Source organism: Vigna angularis, chromosome 1, assembly GCF_016808095.1.
Source record: "Vigna angularis cultivar LongXiaoDou No.4 chromosome 1, ASM1680809v1, whole genome shotgun sequence".
Classification (NCBI taxonomy): domain Eukaryota; kingdom Viridiplantae; phylum Streptophyta; class Magnoliopsida; order Fabales; family Fabaceae; genus Vigna; species Vigna angularis.
Genome location: NC_068970.1, coordinates 58,614,718 through 58,637,790, shown reverse-complemented (window position 1 = coordinate 58,637,790; position 23,073 = coordinate 58,614,718). Strand labels below are relative to the sequence as shown.

Below are 23,073 nucleotides of genomic sequence, written 5' to 3'. Positions count from 1 at the left end.
TTTAATTACAAAATTAGCCTAAAAAATTACTCGTTTTATGTATATGTGGTAGATATTAAACTCAAATTTAGTAATACTAATTAAACTAGAACAATCATGCTAATTAATCCACGTATTCATGGTGGAGTTAGGTATATAAATCAATATGTAAGTTCTCTAAGATGAGAGATTAATTTCTGTTACGATTAAGGAAAATTAATCTACACAAATTTTTTTTATAACTAAACCTTTTTACTCGTCTTTTAAAACCTCATGTGAGTATCAATCTTTTAAATAATTATTAAATGAACAATTGTCCTACTAATTAATTTGCTATAATCCAGTTAGACTTAATAATCATTTAACATACTTCTACAATAAGATAGATTGCATTTAATGAACCGAACGTCACCTATAGATAAAATATACAAAATAAAATGTTTAACTAATTTTCTACTCTAATTTGACTTATTAAAAGATTAATTATTCTTTAATAGCATAATAGAACATGGCAGCTCACAATATAATCCGTAAAGAAACCACACTTCGTCTGTTTCAAAAATTTATTTTATTTGCAATTTGATTTCTTTTTATCACGGTTAAGATATAATTTTTGTTGTTGCTAATACTATATCTTTTATGTTTTGTTTCGTTTACACGTTTTAATTTAAAATTTTAAATATAGTTTTAGTTATTTAACTATCCGTGAAAATTAAAATTATTTTTTTAAAATTTATATCAATTTAATATTTTATATTTAGAAATGTACAGATTTAATTTTTTTTAACTAAATTTATTTGATTTTTTAAATATGTTTTATAATAATATTTAAATTGTTTTTATAGTTTTATAATATTAACTAAAAAATGTTTAAAATGTTAAATAAATTTTAAAAAAATTGATTAAAAAAAATAAATTCATACACATTTGTAAGAAGAATTAAATTAATCCAAAAGTTTTGAAAATGTGCGAATTCAAATTTTCAAAGTTAAAGAAAAAAAATATTTAATCTTTTTTTTAATTTGAAAAATGTACACTAAGCGACAACTCTTATTTTTTTTGCTCGCAATTTCTGAATTTCCTGTTACATTTTCCCCATTAGTTTGATCTCATCGTGATGTTCACAATGTGAGTTATTAATGGAGATATATAGCTGTGAAAAACTTGAATTAACTTTAGATTCATTGATGGAAACGTGACTCTTGTTCATCAGTACTTGATAAAGTTGCAGTACTTTTGAAATGACGAAAAGGGTTCAAAGTAAAGATTAAGTCACCTCTTCAACAGCACGAAGAAGAAGAAGGTGAAGTCCATTATCTTTTTGCATCAAAATCTTCAACCGTACGAGATACGATCTTAGACCGATATTCCCTTCAACACTAGACTCATGCCACAAGATAAATACTAACACTGCAAACTACAATATACTGTGTTACAGAATGTAGCAATAAACGATGAAGTTGTTAATTATATCATATGATAGATCGTAATAAGAATATTATTTATATTATATATGATATGATATGTAATGGGGGAAGGCTGCTATGGTTGTCACATCTACCATTCAACCCTATAACGTAGGTCAGATGGCATCATTCTATTACCACTTGCATCTTGATCAGCACTGACCGCACTTTGAGCAATGACACTGTTCATGGAGGTCTCTCTATAACCGTTGATTCCTCCAATATCTGTGAAGCTCTTTGGAGGTGTTAATTGAGGCCCCACAGAATAGAAGCCAGCAGTGAAAGAGTTGAAGTCTGGTTTTGTTGCAGAAGAATGAGGCAACTTGTTGAGTTCAGGCAGCCCATCATTGGTTTGATGAGTTGGAGAGTGTTCTTCTTGTTTGGCCATGGAACTCTTTTCTCCCTCAGTTTCCCGGTAGTTGTTGAGGTAGAGCTTCAAGGGTCCAACATAGTTCTCAAATCCTAGGGTTGTCATGGCCCAGAGAAGATCATCACCGTTGATGGTCTTCCTCTTTTCTCTCTGGCACTTGTCTGAGGCCTCACCGGTGATGAAGCTGATGAACTCAGACACACACTCTTGAACTGTTTCTTTGGCTTCCTTTGAGATTTTTGCATTGGGAGGGAGTGCCCTTTTCATGATGCGGCTAACGTTGGCTATGGGGAGGAACCTGTCTTGTTCTTTTGAGGAACTGTCTGAGATGTTACCAGAAGTTGGACTTCCCACAGGACTTATTGTTGTTGCTGTTGTTGTTGTTGGTGTCTGGTTTCTCTTCCCTGTCATGTTGTTGAAGAGCTAGAGAATGGAATAGAGTCACTACTTAATAAGCTAAACAATTTAGATTCTCACCTTCTCTTCTCTCCCTATGTGTGCAAGTGTAAGTGAACAAGTTATGCTTAGCTTAGGTGCTGCATGCGGCCTTTAATAAGGGAACAAAAGTTGGGGGATATAAAATGGAAAAGTGGAAAGGTGCTGCTTTGATGTGGAATATTGGAAGAAAGTAAAGGGCGATAATTGATGAAGAAGATCACAAAAGGTTGGTCTTTTATATCAATTAGAAGGACCCCTTTGATCATATAAAATAAATGAAACAATGAACAAGTTTCAAATAACAAGGGTGATTAATTAGACCAGTTTTCTTATACATAAAATATCAAACAGATAGGGTCGGCAATGTTGATTAAATAAATATCATTCTGGAATCTTGTGTAATTGGTCATGTGAGAGGTTAATATTATATAGAGATTAAAAGGGTTTTGATGAGGGGCAGAAGAGAAGCGACAGAAAGGTTCAAAGTTTAATATGGAACTTATTCATGAGTGTAATGCAGTGGATTAAGTTGAAAGCTGTGACATTGGTGTTTGGAAAAGGAAAAATGTTTCGTATATATCCCATGTTTGTTGAGGTACGGGAAAAGAGAAAGTGCTTTCCAGATAGACGGAGAAGAAGTAATAGGAAGGTAAAATGATGAGAGAATGATTATGGTAAATTGTTTGGTAGAAGACAGTGCATTTGGCTTTTAATAAGTTTGGAATTCTTAATCAGACCCCATAACGTGAATTATTCGTACTGGTGCATATGTTATTTTTGTACGGCTTTTGAAAAAGGAGCTCAAAAAGATGAAGCAATGGGATATATGCTTTCACTTTGCCATGCTTTTGTGTTGCTTTGTCTCACTGAGATTCTTCCATCACATACTTCATATTGCAGTGCAGTATCATCTCAAGGCATCTCAGCCCACAGTCCCCTATTTCTTCAAACAATGAAATTAATGTGCAAATAAAAAATATGCATTGACAAAAAGAGACCCTTTTGCTTTTCTATTTCCCCCTTAACGAATATGTCTTAAACTACCTTCCTTCTTTCATCAGTTCCAACCTGTCAAGTCTCACCTCCATCATTCTCAGCAAACAAAAATATCACAACCTCACACAATAAAGCAATCGAACCGCCTTCTGACACATGGAAGCTACATCCACCAACCATACCCTAAAAATATTCATATATATAAACTGGACACCGGCTCTTACGTATTGTTTTTTATATTAATCTCTTGTTTAAAAGAGCTAGCTGCAAGCTGTGCACATACACAGTTCAATCACAGCATGGATTTGAACAGTTTAGATCAATTGGGTCCTTGATAGATGCTATGATCATCTCAGGTTTCACGACTCTAACAATGTTCACTGTACTATACTTATGTTATGTTCAAACTGGGATGAAAAAAGAAAAATGATTATGTGCATAATTATTCTATGGCAATAATGCCTATTTTAGTTTGACAAAGTTGGAAGTTTTTAAGTCAAACTTTGGATTATACTAACAACGTACGATGATACGTGATCAAACGCATAAAATATGGTACATACATAAAAAGAGCAAATTTGTCAAGATCTGAATTATTAAATTATACACAGCTTAAAAACAATATCAAATGAAGCCATCTTAACAAAACTGGTCTCTCTGCAACTGAAGTAGATTAATAGAAACATTTTTTCATGTTTTAAATTCCAGTTTAGTTACAGTAATTGTATGGCAGCGTACGTTTTCAAGGAGCAAATTTTCTGAAACAGTTTCATTTTTACATTGTGTTCTAGCTGTCAGCAATCATGATGAATTTCTGGTTTCTTATTGTTTTGGTTTTGACATATGTAATGTTGGTTTCTTACTGTAAACTTTTGTATGGTAGCTGTACTTGTGTTTCGATCCTTTTCTCCCACTAAGAACAAGTAAAGTTGTCTATATAGTGCTCTGCATCATCCACCCAATAGCACTTTATTTAATAGGAATAGTCTTGCATGCATGTAAGTTAAAATGATAGCTCCAAAAGCTTTGGCTATTTTTAGATACAAAATTTTGTTTATGGCAGTGTTGGTGAGAAAGTAATAGCTAGTAGTAGCAGTGAGTTTGGTCAATCTTAATTTGATTGTGTCTGGAAAGATTTAAAATAAAAATAATTGTTTGGTTACATACGTGAAGTGAGATTACATCATGATTGATGGAATATTGATATTATATATGTGGGAATAGTCTTGGGTTGTGGTTTTGCTGATAGCTTGAGGATTGTTGACAACTGAATAAAACAATTTGAAGATATTGCTCCAATGGTGAATTTTAGTTATAATTATATTATAGAATTTGCAAATTTGCATGTCAACTTGCCGGCTTTCAGAGACTGCTAGAAAGTCAGATAACATCACAATCAGTGGTCAGAAATGTGGAGAAGGAGAAAGCACAAGAAAACTGTATACGTAATGAGCACCTCACAGCAGGCCATATATAATACTCCTAAGATTCTCTTCCTCGTATATATATATATATATATATATATATATATATATATATATATATATATATATATATATATATATATATATATATATATATATATATATATATATATATATATATATATATAATATAAGTAAAATTAGAATTGATATTTATTTGAAATTTTAATATATTTTGGTTTTCAAACTAGTTTTAGAATAATGTTTATGTCTCAAATATGTTTTAGAATAATGTTTAAATTATTTGTACATATATTTTCAGAGTCTGAATGTTATTTAACAAGTTTAACAATTAATATCAATAAGTTAAAAAAATTATATTTATTCGTCTTTAAAATTTGAAAACAAAAATATCAAAATTTAAAAAAAAAATTCAATTTCAATTTTGTAAATAAGTCTTATTTAACCAAATAAATACAAAAAAGTAAGATTAAAATATATTACATTGGATACTATATATCCAAGTGACAAATAATTGTATATTCTTAATTCGTTAACACCAATAAAACTAATTAAATTGATTATTTTTAATCAATAAAAAGAATGAATTAAATTTGAAAGATACCTAAGAATTAAATTATTTAAGTGATTTTTTTAATGCAAGAATAATTTCAAGCAATAAGTAAAACTTATTTGATGACTCAATAAATACAAAGAATGAGTAAATATCTCACTAATAATTTTGAAATATGCTAAGAATTAAGCATAAAAAATTAATTAAGAAGTTAACAGAAAAAATGGAAATTGTATTTAAAGAATAATTCACCATGTTATGTATGTATCAAACTGAATAGTATTGAACCTGAGGATAAATTAAGATCTTCCATAAGTAATTGCAATTTTTTTTTTGTATTAAGATAAAAATATGCCTTTATTTTGTATATAAATTATGTTATTTTTATAAACAAGTAAAGTGTATTAAAAAAATATAATTCAGGGTTTAATGACTTTGAACTTTAAAGTTATATGTACTAAGGCAGGTTTACACTGAAATAATCTGTAAGTACAATTTTTTAACATCATTAATGTGAAAATTGAGAAAGTTATGACTTGGTTGTTTGTGATTTGATGATAATATAAAATGATGTAAATTTTTTATATTCATTTAAATTTTCTTAATTTTCCTGTGTAGTTAATATTTATTTTGGCTTATCATAGTCATGGTATTACTGTTTGTCCTTAAGAGTTTCATTAAAAAAACATAATCATATTTATGACATTAGTTCATTTGTGAAGAATTGCATAAATATTAATAATTAAGAGACTAGAGACTTCTCATATTTATGACATTAACTCCTTCATGAGGAGTTGCATAAATATTAATTAATTAAGAAATTAGAGCTTTTTTTTTTTTTTACCAAAATGATATAATACTTAATCTTAATTACAAAAATTATTTTTTTTCTTAAAAAATTACTGACATAGGAAAGTCGTATTAGCCTATGACTTCACAAAGAAGAAATCGTATCACTTGAATACAACTCAAAGAAATTGTTAATGATAATGACAATTTCAATAGATTGGAAGATACGATTAATATTAATCACGCATCCTAATTCACTGAAAGTTGTCATCGCCTTTGATAATTTCTTCTCGTCCATATTAATAATTATTCTAAAAGTTGTCTATTTTTGTAATTATGAATAAGTATTATACTATTTATGTAAAAAAAATGGAGATTAGAAGATGACACAATAAATGGAAATAATTATTGTACCTTGAACCAATGTAATAGAATATTTTGTTTTTCTATATTAAAGGTGACGCTTTTGTTTCTTTATTTTCAAAAAAATTCACTTAAATTATATGGGGTGGTGGTTGGTAGGTAGCACTTTGTACTTTCTAAATTGCTTTAGTCCTGAGGAGTAAATGATTTCCAACACTTTTGTGAAGAATATTTTTTTATTAATTTATATAAAAATAAAAAATTTATTATTTAGAAGAGAAAAATCATTATTTAAATACATTATATGACAATATTTCAACATATTAACTCATATATAATATTTTTAGCTTATATATACTCATTATTTAGACAAATTTTATGGTCAACAAGACATTACTTGACTATTTTTGAGTGATTGAGACTTAATTATTTTTTTTTCTTCAAGAAGCCAATTATTACTTTTGTTTTTATGAATAAAAGAAATTAGGAAATTACGCGAATTTCGTCGCATGGCATCTTCAACGCGATAAATGCTTGACAACTGTGCTTATTCGATTTCATCCGTTGGAGTGCTGTGTCTGAAAAAGTGCTTATTGGTAAATTATTTTAGTTTACTTTGCAATTTAATTTTTAAATAATTAGATTAATTTGTCAATTTGTTGTATATGTACTTATAGTAAATTTGTAAACTTGTGCAAATTTTACATAATAGTAATGATGTAACATCCCAAAATACAGTAACACCATATAGTAGAATTAATTACATTTAATGATAAACAAATCAGTCTTAAATTAACGAAAGCAAGGGTTTAGGCTGAACGACCTTACAAGAAGTTAATTACAAAACCACACTCGACCTTAGCGCCCCCGACCAACCCATTTACAAAGCAAAGATACAAACCGAACGTCTACTGTTCGGACTTCACCTCAACTTCCACCAGATTCGTATCCTCCAAACCTTCTTCTTCTAGTGTTTCCTCAAGTAACGCCTCCCCATCTGCTCACATCCACACGGATGATCATCGCATAGACAGGACGGACATACAATGACGATCGACAACACAAGGAAAAGAACACAGGGTAAGCTTATTGAATTTAATTCAAGTAAAATCATTCATTTCATAATACATCAAACATATCAAATATTTCACAACATATAATTAAATCAATCCCTTAACTCAAATCAATTCCTGATACTAGACTGACCGTCCGGACTGTATGAATCTGTGTAGCTACAGGCGTCCTTGCACCCGAGTGATGTAGTAACTGTATTACACTCGACAGTTGCCACTCGAGGTTAGTCCGTTTTTTACGTCGCCCATGTTAACTTATGGACTAAGGACCTCCTGCCATTCCCACACATGAACTACTCTCCTCTACGTGAAGATGAGTGTCACGGAATATCAAGATGGACCAAGCCAGCATTAGCATGCCCACAGTCATACTTTACAAAATTCCATATTCAACCATGAGTCGTTCCTCCCTGGAACGCTCGTCTAAAATTCACAACCGTTTATTCATCTCATATAATGTTCATCATTTATAATCTTTCACTTTTATTTTCATTTTTGTCTTTCAGTCCAAGTACATAAAAATCACGACCTCTTTATAACGAGAATGAATGTGAGGAACGAGACCGAAGAATTTGCCCCGTTCCAAAATAAGTAATACCGGCTTCAAGATAAATGGAGGACCTATATTACAAGGTGGCTCGACACGGTCGGTCGACCCAGATGGATGACTTGTATTAACAAGGGTGTTCGACATGGTCGGTCAACACAGATGGATGATCTGTAATACAAGGGTGATCAACATGGTTGGTCGACACAGATGGATGATCTGTATTATCAAGGATGCTCGACACTGTCGGTCGACACAGATGGATGATCTGTATTATCAAGGATGCTCGACACTGTCGGTCGACACAGATGGATGATCTGTATTATCAAGGGTACTCGACACTGTCGGTCGACACAGATGGATGATCTGTATTAACAAGGGTACTCGACACTGTCGGTCGACACAGATGGATGATCTGTATTAACAAGGGTACTCGACACTGTTCATTATGAGCTCTAAGTAGAAGACCAACACAACTCATCCTCAACCAGAATTCTTCCCAAATGAAAGAGTTCAACTATTTCAAAGGAGTTACTGAGAATACCGATCGGTCAAAGACCGTTTCGATAACGAACGTTCATTATCATAGAATTTCATATTTAAATTCAACTTACAGTAACACATTTTCAGTATAAACTTTCATACATTAAATTACTCATATCATAGCACAATCCATACTTTTCGTACATTATCTCATCATCAAAATCATATAGTAAAGTCTGATACCATAGATCATACTCAATAAAATTCACAGAACATGCATCCGACAAAGTATAACTCACAGAACAGTCATGCATCACAGTATAACTCAAGAATTAAATTTAATAAGCTTCCCTTACCTAGATCAGAAGTGAACGTCCTAACTCAAGGTGTTTGGTTCGTCCGCTAACAGTTCTCTACTCTCACAGGATCACTTAATTCTTCCAACCCGATCTAACCATAAAAACCAAGAAATACTAAGAACTTAACCCTTCATGCAACCAGGATTTGGCTTTGCATGAGACAGAAAACGTTCGACGAAGAAGAGAGACTTACCAGTATCGGAACGTTGAGGTGATCGGTTCAAAACGAAGCTCACGACACCAGGAATGGTTCTACGGTTTCTGAAACGTGAACGGAGAAGAGAAAGAAGAAGTTTCAGTAGAGAGAAGGTAGAGGTTTCTAGAGAGAAGGTGAAGAAAATGAAAAGTTAAAATCTGAGGAAGAAGAAGAGTGCATGCAGAGAGTGACGCGGACTTCAGAAAAGTCATTTTTGTTTAAAAACCAACGTCCGTTCTCTTGCTGCCACTTGTCTTCCACTACTGATTTAGGAACATTCCATCACGACACCTGGCAGGAAGGCAGTGAGTCTGGAAGTGCGTTTTTAATGCACAGCAGAAGGGTTTTTAGAGCAATTAAAGAGGATGAGACAGGGGATTAATGGTGCTCGTTTTTTTAGTGTCTTACAAAAGATGACCACTTAAACAATCAATCAATCGTACAATAACATAAACAGCATTAGGATTGGATAAAAGCACTTTTTGAGCAAACTTTCAAGACCAAGGAAGCAACAAGCAGAATAAAACTTACTGTGATAGATAAAAACTATTAACATGACAAGTCATAACCCACTCAACCATTTTCACAAACACTTGGTAGCCACGTTTGAAAACTTAGTCACATTTCAAATCCAACAATAAGGAGTTACCTATTGTCAACTCGTAACATTTCTAACTCTATATGTTACTACAACTTCAAATTAAAACCAAAACATTTTACCTTTAAAAAGGGAAGAGCGACAGTTCCTATGGCGTTTATGATCGACATCCAGGAAAAGGTCTTCTTGGAAGATGGAAGATGCCGTCACCCTCCCAACCCTTTAAAAAATTATGTATATTTTATAATGACAATTTATCATAATTAAATTAAACAAATTTTTAACCTTTTTATAAAACATGTCATTTAATATTAATAAATAGTAAAAAAATTGAATATAATAAATGATAAAAACTTATCAAGATATTTTTTTTTTCTCTTCAGCATCTTGATTTACTTATTGTTTTTATTCATCTTTCATTCTTCTACATTTTTTTTTGTTAAACACAAACTCATTATTTCTATTCTTATTTCTTACATGTTTTGTTCCAATTATGAGAATAAAATGGATAACTCTCTCTTATCTCATCTAATACTAAAATATTATAGTTTTGTATTTTTTTATCTTGTGAGCTTTTGTATAGTAATTTTTTGTGAACATAAAAGAGTTAACTATTATTTGTGTTTTTTTCATAACCTGATTTTATTTGTGGCTTGATGATCATAGATTTTCCTTTCAATTATTATGTTCTCAATATTTAATTAGAGTTTGATAGTTTATTTTATTTTTTAGTCTTGAAATTTTTTTAAACAAGGATACTTGTGAAAAATAAAAGAATAATTTTTTTTAAAAGTGATAAAAGGGAAGTTACACGTGAAGGTGAAAACACAATTCAATTTCTTCACCTACGAAATTGACATAATTGATAAAAAGAAAAAAAAGTCTTATTTAAGAATATGAAAAGATGTACTTATAAGAGAGAAAATCTACTAATTATATTCAAAGACTAACTAATTTAGAGCCAGTATAAATATAAGTGATTTTATGACATTCTAATTACCAATTCACATTGTAAGAAAGTATTATCTTATAAATGTTAGATTTATGTTAAAAAGACAAACTATTAATCATATTAAAGTATCAAATAACACCTTAAAACATATTCACAGAGATATACTTTAATTAATTTATAAGTTTAATGTTTTTTTTTTCTATTTGTTCTACATTTTAAATTAAAAGACTTATACTCGTATTTTAGACATTTATCTTATTTTCTGTTAAGATACTACTGAGAGGTTAAACAAACCTGTGTAACAAAATTTTTTAGAAGAAACATACTTTGAGAAATAGCATATATAACATATATTAACAAAAGAAAATTAGTTAAATAAAGCTTGTACAGTAAAAATCTTAGTACACTAAAGGAGTTTGGCATCCTATAAATTGAAATAAACTAATTAATTAATATACACACACACACACATATAAATATATATTATTTTTAATCTTTCTTTTATCTCATTTCCTAATAATTCAATACGTGATTAAAATGGGTTAATTTTTGAAAAGAGGTTTCTGAAGTTTTATTTTTTTTAAATGATGATTATTTTTTCTTATTACTCATGATTACTTCAATTCTAACCTTTTGAAAAAAATTTCAAACTGAATGAAGTTCTCACTTTTGATTAGTACATTATAATTGGAAGAATAAGGTTATTTTTATTAAATTTATTCTAAAAAAATGCTATTTTCATTATTATTTTTAATATGCGTGAAATAGAGAAGAGGTACAATTTTATATAAAAACAAACATCTTTTTTAAAAACAACTGTGAATAATAGTTTATGAAAAAGTATGACATGAAAAAATATATAGTTAATATCTGAAAAATATAAAATATAAAAAAAAAGAGAAAATTTAGGAGAAGATAGAGTAACAGTTGTGAATGGACCATGTATGCTATCTCGGATGCATAGCCCTGAATCGTAATTGGCAAGCCAAAATCATGGGAGCGGACACGTCATCATAAAGCGTCCAAATATCTTCCACGCAAGCCGAAGACCTTTGTGGCTGAACGCACTCGCGAAAATCCTGACCAATCACAATCTTACAAAACCTTGGTGTCTCATCTTTTCTTGCCACGTGTCCTCCTTATCACCACCCCTTCCACTCCTTTTTGGTTTTATGTAACTTCACTTCAACTCTTGCTCTGTCTTCGTTCCTTACTCTTCTTCCTCTGTTTCTTCACTCTCGCACTTACACCTTCCAATTCGATTCCAATGAAATCTAGGGTTTTGCTTTGATCCTCTCACACACTCTCTCTGCTTCTCGCACTCATCAATCAATGGCTTCCTCTTCGTCTCTACTCTTACTCCAGCTCAAATTTCTTGCTCCGCAAATCACCACCAAACCACGCCGTTCTCTCTCCAGATTTCACTCTCGCTCTCCCGCTCGGAGCTCCAGGCGCAATGCTGGTATCCGCGCGGTCAAGGAAGAAGGTGCCGTCATTGACAGAGTGAATGACGTGGAGTGGAGTGGGAACGGAGTTGCTGCAAGCGGACGCGGTGGTAACGGCGCCGTTAATGGTTATGTGAATGGCGTATCCGGCGTTAGGGAGAGTGGGAGCGCGAATGGAAGCTTGGTGAAGTACGTTAATGGCAATGGCAATGGTGTGGCGGCGGAAGTGGTGGTGGAAGATTTTATGGGAGCGTCGAAACGGAGAGAGGATGGACGGAAGAGGAGGTTGGAGGAGATTGGTAAAGAGGACGCGTGGTTCAAAAAACAAAGTGCGGAAGCACCGATTGAGGTATGGTTGTATTGACGGCTTTGATTATTTAGGAGTTCCATCTTAAGGTTCGTGTGTATGAAATAACATTTGCTAGGAGAAGATAGACTTTTACATAAATCTTTGTATCTCGAAGGGATTAAGTCTTTGACTCTCTGCCGGAAGAGGGGGAACAAAAAAGGTTGGATGAGTGAGATGAACTTGTGATTTTTTTTTTTGCAGGTGGCGGTTGCTCCTGGAGGTCGATGGAGCAGGTTCAAGACTTATTCGATGATCCAGAGGACGTTGGAGATCTGGGGATTTGTTATAACTTTTATTTTCAAGTCTTGGCTAAATAATCGGAAGTTCTCTTATAAAGGTTTGTTGTTTGGCTTCTTGGCATGATGCGAATGAGGTGTTCAATGTTCATGGATTTGCTGAAATGACTCTTAGAGTGTTCATGTGAAGGAACTTGGGATCCATTATATGTTGATTTTATTGATTCAATAAACAAATGCGAAGTGTATTCAATGTGTTAGTAGTGGGAATGTTTTCTAACAGTCGTGTATTCTAGAAACGGTACTTGTAGTACTAAATTACGGATATATGATTAAGCATTATTCCTTGGGTGTTGGAGTTCTAGTGTAAAGTTAGTTGAGTGAGCATTTGAGTAATTGCAATCATAGAGCATCAGCTAGCGATTTTAGCATTTGGTAGAGAAGTTTACCGATTTAGCAGTGGGAAATGGAAGCTAAGAGCAATAATTTAAATAGTAAGTATGTGAGCCCTTACAGTCATAATTTGATTATTTAGGTATATTTGTTTTCTTGAGATTTATAATCCTGCAGTCTCGCTATATGTCTATGAGATTTGGAACATATTTATTTCTTATTATGCGTATGAACTTGAGGTCTACTAGTTGGAAAAGTTTGGTAGTTATTATGGTAGCCAGAGTTGATTCATACTACACTTAATGCCAAGCGCATGTTTGAACCTAAATAGTTATTCTCGGTGTTATGAATCTATGATATTTATCAATTTTTCCTCTTTGGAAATCGTTTTCTAGCAACAACACATAAACTGGTTAACATATCAATTGTGAAGTGCTTTTTATTGATTTGAGGAATCTCAACAATGTTACCATTTGTTTTTGATTTGACGCAAAAAGATATTGACAGGAGGAATGACAGAGGAAAAGAAAACCTTAAGGCGAAAGACCCTTGCCAAGTGGCTGAAGGAGAGCATTCTGAGATTAGGTCCTACGTTTATCAAAGTTGGCCAGCAATTCTCCACAAGAGTGGACATTCTTCCGCAAGAATATGTTGACCAGTTGTCTGAACTTCAGGTGGAATTGGAGTTTTGGTTTGAACTTATGTTATAAGATTATTTCCTTGCATTGTGCTTATGTTGTATTTTTTTTTAATCTAGTTTATTTATGGTATTTATAGTTTCAGAAGAACAGGAAAATTTCCCTAGCTTCTAGATTTGTTCTTCAATTAGATCTTTATTTGTTGTTTGCTTTCTTTTAGTTGTTGTTATTTTGTGATGGTCTCCTTTTGTTTCTTGTTGAGTAATTTTTTATTAATAAAACCATTTTACTCTTTTAATCTCTTAATGATCTTATGAATTCTGATAACTTAATTGTGTTGAAAAGAAAAGAAAATACTTGTGAAATATGTTAAGGGCGAATGTCTCAGTCTGTGTGCATTTTACTGCTAAAGTTCTCTGAAAAATTGTTCATTACACATTGTCATTATGAACCCCTATGAGGATGTTTATTCTCGAGGTATTAATCTGAATTTTTTTTTTATATATTTGTTTGCCTACATTTTCTAAGCAATCATGTGTTGTTATCCTTGTATTCTTCAGATCTAGGTGTAAATCTTATTTATTTAGTTAGACAACAATTGGTGCTGTTTGACGTTAAATTGAGAAGTACGAAATATATTAAGTTTGCATTTACTCAAAGCCTAAGTTACCTGATTTTCTGGGTTCAGGATCAAGTTCCTCCATTTCCCTCCGAGACTGCTATAGCTATTGTTGAAGAAGAACTTGGATCTCCTGTAGCTAGCATCTTTGATCATTTTGACTATGAACCAATAGCTGCTGCAAGTCTTGGTAATCAGTGTTTTACTTCACACATATTTGTAATAGTAAATGTGAAATCAGGGAAGTTGGTTTTAGGTTTAATATTTGATGAGAAGAAAGAAATGTGAATATCTTTTTCCCCATTGCAGGCCAGGTTCACCGTGCAAGATTAAGTGGGCAAGAGGTTGTTGTTAAAGTGCAAAGGCCTGGTCTCAAAGATCTTTTTGATATTGATCTTAAAAATCTGAGGGTCAGTGTCATATAATGCTTGCACTTTTAGTGCTGTGTGAAAATGTGATATTACGCTCTGATAATTCTATTACCTTCTCTTTAACTTAATTTCCTATATTTAATAACCTTCCAAGATTGACAAATCTTTTTTAAAATTTGAACTTGGTTTTAATTTTTTTTTCTTACATGAAGCATTTTTACTAATAGAACTTGCTTCCTTTGAAGACTTGCAGAACTAGGTAAACCACTGATACTTGGGCCTTTTTTTTACCTCCTCCAGGTCATTGCTGAATATCTTCAAAAAATTGATCCTAAATCAGATGGTGCAAAGAGGGATTGGGTTGCTATTTATGACGAGTGTGCCTCTGTTTTATATCAGGTGATGATATTCTGGAATGTTGTGTCATTCTTAGGTTAATTAAGAATAACCGAACAAAGTCACGTGTTTGGTTTACTGGCTCTCCATCATAAAGATGTCATTCTGCTCTAGGGAAATCAAATATAGAGGTTGCACGGATCACAACTCATGCAGAGTTTGATTATGTTGAGGTTCTTGGAAAGTGTGAAGAAGCTGGCTTTGCTCTTTTTGGAATTCCCTGTGGGGAAATCAATGAAGTTCCATTTGATGATGGAAAATCTTATTGCAAAATTTTATTAAAGATTACTGAAGGATTATTTAGACGCCTTTATGTAAACAGAAAGGAGATGACTTTACCTGGCTAGGTGGTAGAGTAAAATGGAAAAGAGGGGCTTTTGGTTTGTAAATGTAATTATAATGCTTCAGCAAGAGTCATGCTTGTTGAGATTTCATGTCACCACTTGTTTTCTAAAACCTTGAACAGCTTATTGCTTTTCGCGTTTTAAGTTTTAGAGCTTAGCGCCAATATATAAAGGACCATTGTAATAGATTAGTAGGTTTTTGGTATTCATTTATGGATCTTGTTCTTGTTTCTGCAGATGTTTGCACAAGTTTCCTGCACATCCTAACTTTATCTGATCCTTGTTAATGTGACACGAGTTAAATATTTTCAGGAGATTGATTACACCAAGGAAGCTGCTAATGCTGAACTATTTGCAAACAACTTTAAGCAATTGGATTATGTGAAAGTCCCTACAATCTACTGGGATTATACCACACCCCAGGTTTAACATTCAGTTCTCATAGATAACATATTGCAGTTATACATCTTTACCATTTTTACTTATGTATTTCTTTTTTTATCCATATAATTTAACTATTTCTCCAATGCAGATTCTGACAATGGAGTATGTTCCCGGGATTAAAATAAATAAAATACAAGCTTTAGATCAACTGGGTGTTGATCGGAAAAGGTTAATGTCATCTGAATTTCTTCAAGCCAAGTTACTATTGACATTTTCTCTTCTACTTCTGTGAATTTGAAGAACTGAGGATGGCTTTTGAAATTCAGAATTAGCATAATGTCTACTTTATCTTTTACAGGTTAGGGCGATATGCAGTGGAGTCTTACTTGGAGCAGATTTTATCACATGGTTTCTTCCATGCTGACCCTGTGCGTACTGTTCTTGTTCTTAGAATTGTTAAGTTGTCTCTCATGACTTATCTTTTTAGAATGAGGGAGAGGATATAGGGAGGATGTGTTTGGATGGGTGCGGCATATACCCCCCAACCCCAAAGTTGCCATGAAAATGAAGAAAAATGTGTTTTAGTGTGATTATTTGTGTTTCTCTTTTTAAATTCAATAAACATTTTTATAAAAAAAGATGGTTGTTAAAAAATATACTACAGTAAAAGGTTTACATCTTTTATTCAAATACATTTTTTAACTAGTTTAAAAAGCTTTTTGTACAATTAATTTATTCTTACCCACTCTTCCTCTCAAGTGGAGAGAAATTTCTCCATTTCCTTCTTATTTCTATTCTTCAAAACAACTTTTTACTTTATTTCTCTTTTACTTCCATCTATTGTATATTTTTAGTATGTATTTTACTTCTAATGCAAATAGAGGATTAATGATTTGTTTGGATTTTCTTGTAGCCGGTAAATTGTATGGTTTAGCCAACATACAATGCTTACTATCTCTGAATTTGCTCTTATACTATGATATTAGAGCATCTTTTGCCTGAGGTACAAAAAGCTTGCTGCTTGTGTCATATAAATTATCATCTATTACCTCGGGAAGCTTCCCTAGGGCTTATTCATGAGGGTATTAGAAGTAACTTTCTGTGTTGAGGAATAGTGACTGCCATGTATCCAAAATACTATGTTAGGGACTCGTTAAATATTGCGTTGCCATGCCTTTTTTCCTTCTCTGGGGAAGAAACTGTGTTGAATGAGGGATAAAGGTTTTTCATATCGGATCATTATCACTCTAGGGGGTCAATTCGACACTCTTGTAAGTTGTAAGTAATATTTATACCATTCATGCAGCATCCCGGAAATATTGCAGTTGATGATGTCAATGGTGGAAGATTGATCTTTTATGATTTCGGAATGATGGGAAGGTATTTTGTTTATCTTTTCTGTATATTTATAATATGATAGTACCAGTCAAACACACTCTTGGTTTGATGAATACATTTGCATTTATGATTGATGTTGCGCCTTACAGTATCAGTCAGAATATTCGAGAAGGTTTACTTGAAGCTTTTTATGGAATTTATGAGAAGAATCCAGAAAAGGTATAATTGGTTTTTATGGATGGTGTTCCATAAAGGTCATGAAGAATATAGCATGATATTCCATTCTCAATTTTAAATTACTTACCAAATGGAGCTTGTGTACTGATGCAGGTCCTTCAATCAATGATTCAAATGGGTGTTCTTGTCCCAACTGGAGATATGACTGCTGTTAGACGAACGGCTCAGTTCTTCCTTAATAGGTAATTTATTTAATCTATTTAGTGGGAATGCACGAAACAATTCAAAACATCTACATTGACTTAGAAGTAGTATTTCTATAAATCAATATCATAATGTAGCAGTAGCAGTGGCATGTAAATTATTGACTGTGATTCCTGCAGAGGCTGCTTAAAACTACCTTAAGAAAGTGTTGTGGATAGGAGATTCTAAGCCTTCTATCTCGGAAAAGGGAAATTTTGTTCATTGATTGCCTGATTGGGCTGTGGTATCTGGCTGTCCTGAGTAGATATGTCTTGTGTATAGTGATGCTAGTGTTGGCTCAAGTGGTAGGATCAAATTGCACCGACTCAGAGTCAAAGTGCTTGACTTTTTTTTCCCCACCAATGAAAAAGAAATAGTGATATTATTTGAAAATTGTTACTGCAAATTTCTGACTACTTGTTGATAGTTTAAGCCTATATTCCCACTAATAGTTTTATGGTTTAGAACGTCTGTACTCATTAGTTATTTTAGAAACCTACTAGAATATCTGATGTTGAGCTCTTGAACTATTTTTTCTTTTTGTAGTTTTGAAGAGCGTTTGGCTGCACAAAAGAGAGAGAGAGAGATGGCAACGGCTGAACTTGGATTCAAAAAGCCATTAAGCAAAGAGGAAAAAGTAACGAAGAAGAAAGAGCGTCTGGCTGCAATTGGTAATGCAGCTGGTCTATTGTGTCTTTAAGTTTAGATTATCTGAATGTATGCATAAAACAATTATTGTCCATGAAATGAGTCATATGTGAAGATAAAAAAGGATGAGTCATAGTGAAGGATATATTGTTTTGGCTATGGGTTATGGATTGGACTTATTATTTTATCCAGTAGCACTCAAGTGTCAAAAGCTATATACAGTTCGACATACTATTTGTTTCTTGATTGGTTAAACTGATTTCATTCGTAAAGTTTGACATGACCTGTTGTGTCAACTATAAGAATTTTGTAAAACTTTCAGTACTTCCTTGGGTGTTTTTGTTCTATTAGTAAAATGCAGGTTTGGTCAAATGGATTTTATCATTCCCATTCCCATACCTGGTTAAGTTATTGGAATGGGAATGAACATTTGGGGTACAATTATGGGAATATGTATTCCATTGCAGAAGTGATGGTATCCGATTCCATTTTCCAACATGTTTTAAAACTGGCCCATCTCGTCTGCCTTACCTGTTCGGGTGCTAAATCCTTTGGGATCAATATATTTGTTTCAGACCAATTAAGCCCAAAAGTTTGATCGGCTCACACTTGGCAGGCCAAGTCTATTTTTCTTGTATTTTCTTAAAGTCATATCATATGAAACATAAAAGAGGGAATGAAGTCATCGTTTTATTTCTTGTCATAGCAAACACAACATAGAAATAAAAGTTTGATTACTATTCCCATTTCATCATTCCATCAAACCAAGCGTGATTTTGTTCAGTAACATTTTTTAGTCCCTTTTCACTTACTTGTAGCTCTTATACTTTAAACAGGTGAGGATTTATTAGCCATTGCAGCAGACCAGCCCTTTCGTTTTCCTGCTACATTCACATTTGTTGTTAGAGCCTTCTCAGGTTAATATTGGGAGTTTAATGCGTCACTTTTGTATCTTCTATGCCTACTATAACTGCAAGGTTACCAGTAATTATTTTTATTGCAGTGTTGGACGGCATTGGAAAGGGCCTCGATCCTCGTTTTGATATTACAGAGATTGCCAGACCGTGAGTACCCTATTCATAGTTAATAATGTTTTAATTCTTTTTAGACATTAAAAAATGTTTTAATTATATGCTTTGCATATCTAACATGGCCATCTTTCCTGATCCTGTAGTTATGCTCTGGAGTTGTTAAAATTCCGTGAGGCAGGAGTTGAAGTTATCCTAAAGGCAGTCACAGACTTGTTCTTCTATGTTTGAAGTCAGGACAAGTATTATGATTCCTTTCTCATATCTTTCTTCTAAATGTACAGGATTTGAGAAAGAGATGGGACAGACAATCTCAAGCATTCTACAATTTATTTAGACAGGCTGATAGGGTTGAAAAGCTTGCTGAAATCATCCAAAGATTGGTGTGTATTGGATTTTTGTAGACATAATTAGGTTGTGTGCTATGTTTAACGTAGCTTATGTTTATTCCGACGAAACAAAAAGTCGCTTCTCCATTCATGTATAAGGATCTGTAAATATATCTGTTTAGCAACTTTCAAACTTCTAACCAACACGTACACTCAGTTATTCGTTTGATTCACATCTGTTGTTTGTTATGGATTTCTGGAATTCTACATCACATCCTCCTGTCCTTTGTTCTTGCACAGGAGCAAGGTGACCTAAAGCTCCGAGTCCGAGCATTGGAATCTGAGAGGGCATTCCAGCGTATTGCCGCTGTCCAGAAGACAATAGGGAATGTGAGTAAATCTGCCCTCTAACACAGTGAAATTTTAAGTTAACTTGTTTCTTGGGATTTGGTTTGACTCATTGAGTCCAATTAAAATAGCCAGTTATCATTTTCTGTAGCTATGCATGCCCTTCAAACAGTATTGATTGTAAATCTGTTTGCTTTTGTATAAATAGAACTCTAAATTATGGAAATTTAATGGATACATATTCCTGCTCTGATGACATAGAACTACATTGGATATGCTTACCTGCCTTCAAACATTTGTAGTTTTCTTTTTATTAGTTTGGGACGTTTGTGAGTGCCTTGCGGGTAGTAGTATTTTTATGTTTTGGGAAGGCTTGAATCATTATTTTTCAACTTAATAAAAATCAATCTAGCATTTCTTATCTTTCAAGAGATTTTTGAGTGAATAGTGGATATGTATAGTAAGTTGGCTCTTAACAGAAGTATATTCCATGCACGTAATTTTTATAAACCATGTCTATGATGTTTTAGAATCAATACTTTGAATATATGTATGATATGTGTATATGACAAGAGATGAGAAAATTTGGCCGGATAATGCATATTTATGTTGCCTTTTTGTCAATTAATAGGCAATAGCTTCTGGGAGCCTAATAAATCTTGCAACAATTCTGTATCTGAACTCAATTAAGGTAAGCGGTTCTCGTTTCATCTTTTTTGGGGCGGTTTTCAATCAATTAATTGATGGTCTGGTGGTAGTGGCACTTTTTCATTTTTAATTTTCATGCCATCTATTTCAGGTGCCTGCCACTATAGCATATGTGTTCTGTGCAATCTTTGGTTTTCAAGTGCTCTTTGGCATTGTGAAGATCAAGAAGCTAGATGAACGGGAAAGGCTGGTTACAGGGACTGCATAAGCAACTACTCGGTGAATTTCTTTTCTTTTTAAAATTTTTTGGATGTATGTTTTTTGTTAAGATACTATGCTAAAGGGCAATTATGTGGTCAAAAAGATTATTTGGCATGCTTTTGACATGCCATTCTTCTGCATTCCGTATCATGGTATTTGTTTAAGCCTAGGGACCTGGTGGATATGGGTTTTAGTTGTGCAAACAGCCTCTCATTCTTATCGGTAAGGTTGTGCACGATTTACCCATCCCAAAGACAAACATGGAGGAGGCTTGTGCATTGTGCTGTTCTTTTTATGGTCTTCGTTTCTTTTTCCCTGCTCATAGTCTCTACGTGCATAGATTTGAGCCTCTTATTCAGACCCATGGTTGGGAACCTTGTGAATTGAATGCTTTTATATACTTTGGTCTTAATTTGAGAACTAATTTATGGCGAGTTTAAACATGCAACTTGCCAATTTTAGATGTGAGAAAATGTTACTTGATGGCATCACCCAGTTAATAGGCACAGTAGCATACTGTGTTCTGACAGTGGCTAATCATCTCGTTTATGTTACAATTTTGAAACAGATTAACTATTCATGTGGATAATAGGTTTTTTCTTTTGGCCATGATCGTCTATTGGTCCTTGAACAAAAAAAGAAAAAAATGGTATTCTGGTAACACCCTTTTAATTGTGTTCTATTTCTTTCTTTTTTATTTTTAGTGTAATCAATAACCTTGAGTCACAATCCTTGTCTGTAACAGGAGACAAATTCTCGTTGTTTTCTACCCTGGGGAATTCAAGTGAAGTGAGTATGAAATCCCACGCTGGTTAGACATAGGTTAAGTGAGGAAAATATAGAGGAATGGCCATATGTTCCTTGTCTTTGGTTTTAGGTTGAGATGGGGTGTCTAGCGTGCCTGTTCTTTCACTTAACCCATGAATGCTGGTCCATCTCCTCTGGAGCTTACTCTAGCTGCCCAACAAGTATTTAAGATGTTTTTGTTCGGCAGAATATTTGTCACGAATTCTTTCACAACCAAGTTTTTAGATGGATCGTTTAAGAACACTATAGTTGCTAAACCCCATCTTGAGGGGGAGCAAACATATTTGGATTTACACTTTGAGAGGAAGAATGTTAGAAATTCAAGCGAACGATGAAGCCTTCACTGATTAATGATGGGTTACACTGAAGACAAATTAAGTGAAAAATCCGTATATTCGTTATCTTGAACTTTAGGGTAGAGATCTATCTCACCATCGCAACCTTGTGCTTAGTCCATTAATGGAGATCTACCTGCTTTTTGGATAAAAAAAATGTTCTTTAAGGGGTTGCAGAATGCAAATTCTGATATTTACTTAATTTCAAGTCAAAGTATATTAATGCGGGTCTATGCGTTTTAGTCTCTGTATTGTATTAGTATGGATTTTGGTTGGTTGGCTCTCTTCTCCTAGGTATGGAAAACTCAAATTTAGGGAAATTCAAATTTCAAAAACCCTGTTTCGTGGTATGATCAATTAAATATAATTGTGTGAAAATTCTTAGATTGCTTGACATTATATATTCCCATGTATGTAATATGATGTTTATATACCAAGTATGAACATATCTTGTGTTTGTTAGAAATCTTACACGTAGTTATAATTTTCAGTCAGTTACATAATTGAAATACAAATAGGGGGCTTACCTGTAAATGGGTTGATATATATTTTGTAGTTCTTATTGAACACTGTTTTGGGTTCTTGGCATGCTGCCCTGATCCATGTACTTATATATATATGTCCTTTGATCCACTGCAGATTTAGGATGGACACGTATCTTTTGTTACGGTCATGATAAGAACATACAAGCCAACCTTCGGGTCACGAAATTGATTTGAAGTTCAAACTAAGTTAACATCTTGACATACATCAGCATGTGCCAAGGCTGGCAGGCATGCTGAAGTGATCGGGCTAAGGTAACCAATTGGCGAGCCACATTTTTGTCATTAACATTCTTACCTCATCCATATTGTAAATTTTATAGGCATTGGTGTAGCGTTTATTGTTGTAATCACCATATAGTATGGTGGAGCTTCCGACATAGTTTGACAGCTGGAAGCTCTACTTGTAACTCGTACATAACTTTGTCCAATGAGGATACAAATGTAAGTATTTGTCATAGATATGACGTTTGTCAGAAAATGCAGTTATTATGGTTACTGTTTATTGGCTCGAGCGTCTAATTAGGTTCGTGATTGTGCAATCACCTTATGAAGACATCCACATGGGCATGCTCTGTTAACTTCAT

At 33.2% G+C, this 23,073-nt stretch overlaps 2 protein-coding genes and 1 long non-coding RNA gene across 3 annotated transcripts; 1 reads left to right on the top strand and 2 right to left on the bottom strand.

The window, feature by feature from the left end:
- Positions 1-1,195: 1,195 nt before the first annotated feature.
- On the bottom strand, positions 1,196-2,468 carry LOC108334310 (nuclear transcription factor Y subunit B-1). Its single transcript, XM_017570084.2, has one exon. It carries the CDS (start codon positions 2,224-2,226, stop codon positions 1,537-1,539), a length of 690 nt encoding a protein of 229 aa, XP_017425573.1. The 5' UTR covers positions 2,227-2,468; the 3' UTR covers positions 1,196-1,536.
- Positions 2,469-7,191: 4,723 nt separating this feature from the next.
- LOC108334318 (uncharacterized) lies at positions 7,192-9,886 on the bottom strand. The gene is made up of 4 exons (XR_001832670.2): positions 9,778-9,886; positions 9,055-9,122; positions 8,859-8,952; positions 7,192-7,396 (listed from the first exon to the last, which is right to left on the bottom strand). It is a non-coding gene; the product is annotated as an uncharacterized LOC108334318 (long non-coding RNA).
- A 1,904-nt stretch (positions 9,887-11,790) lies between these two features.
- Positions 11,791-22,991, top strand: LOC108346234 (protein ACTIVITY OF BC1 COMPLEX KINASE 8, chloroplastic). Its single transcript, XM_017585254.2, has 21 exons — positions 11,791-12,401; positions 12,603-12,738; positions 13,538-13,704; positions 14,357-14,477; positions 14,597-14,697; positions 14,959-15,057; positions 15,711-15,821; positions 15,931-16,010; positions 16,141-16,210; positions 17,089-17,162; positions 17,270-17,339; positions 17,451-17,539; positions 18,087-18,211; positions 19,025-19,105; positions 19,192-19,252; positions 19,363-19,417; positions 19,501-19,599; positions 19,846-19,935; positions 20,525-20,584; positions 20,693-20,820; positions 22,584-22,991. The coding sequence occupies exons 1-20, from the start codon at positions 11,940-11,942 to the stop codon at positions 20,807-20,809; spliced, it is 2,268 nt and encodes a 755-aa protein (XP_017440743.1). The 5' UTR covers positions 11,791-11,939; the 3' UTR covers positions 20,810-20,820; positions 22,584-22,991.
- The last annotated feature ends 82 nt before the right edge of the window (positions 22,992-23,073 follow it).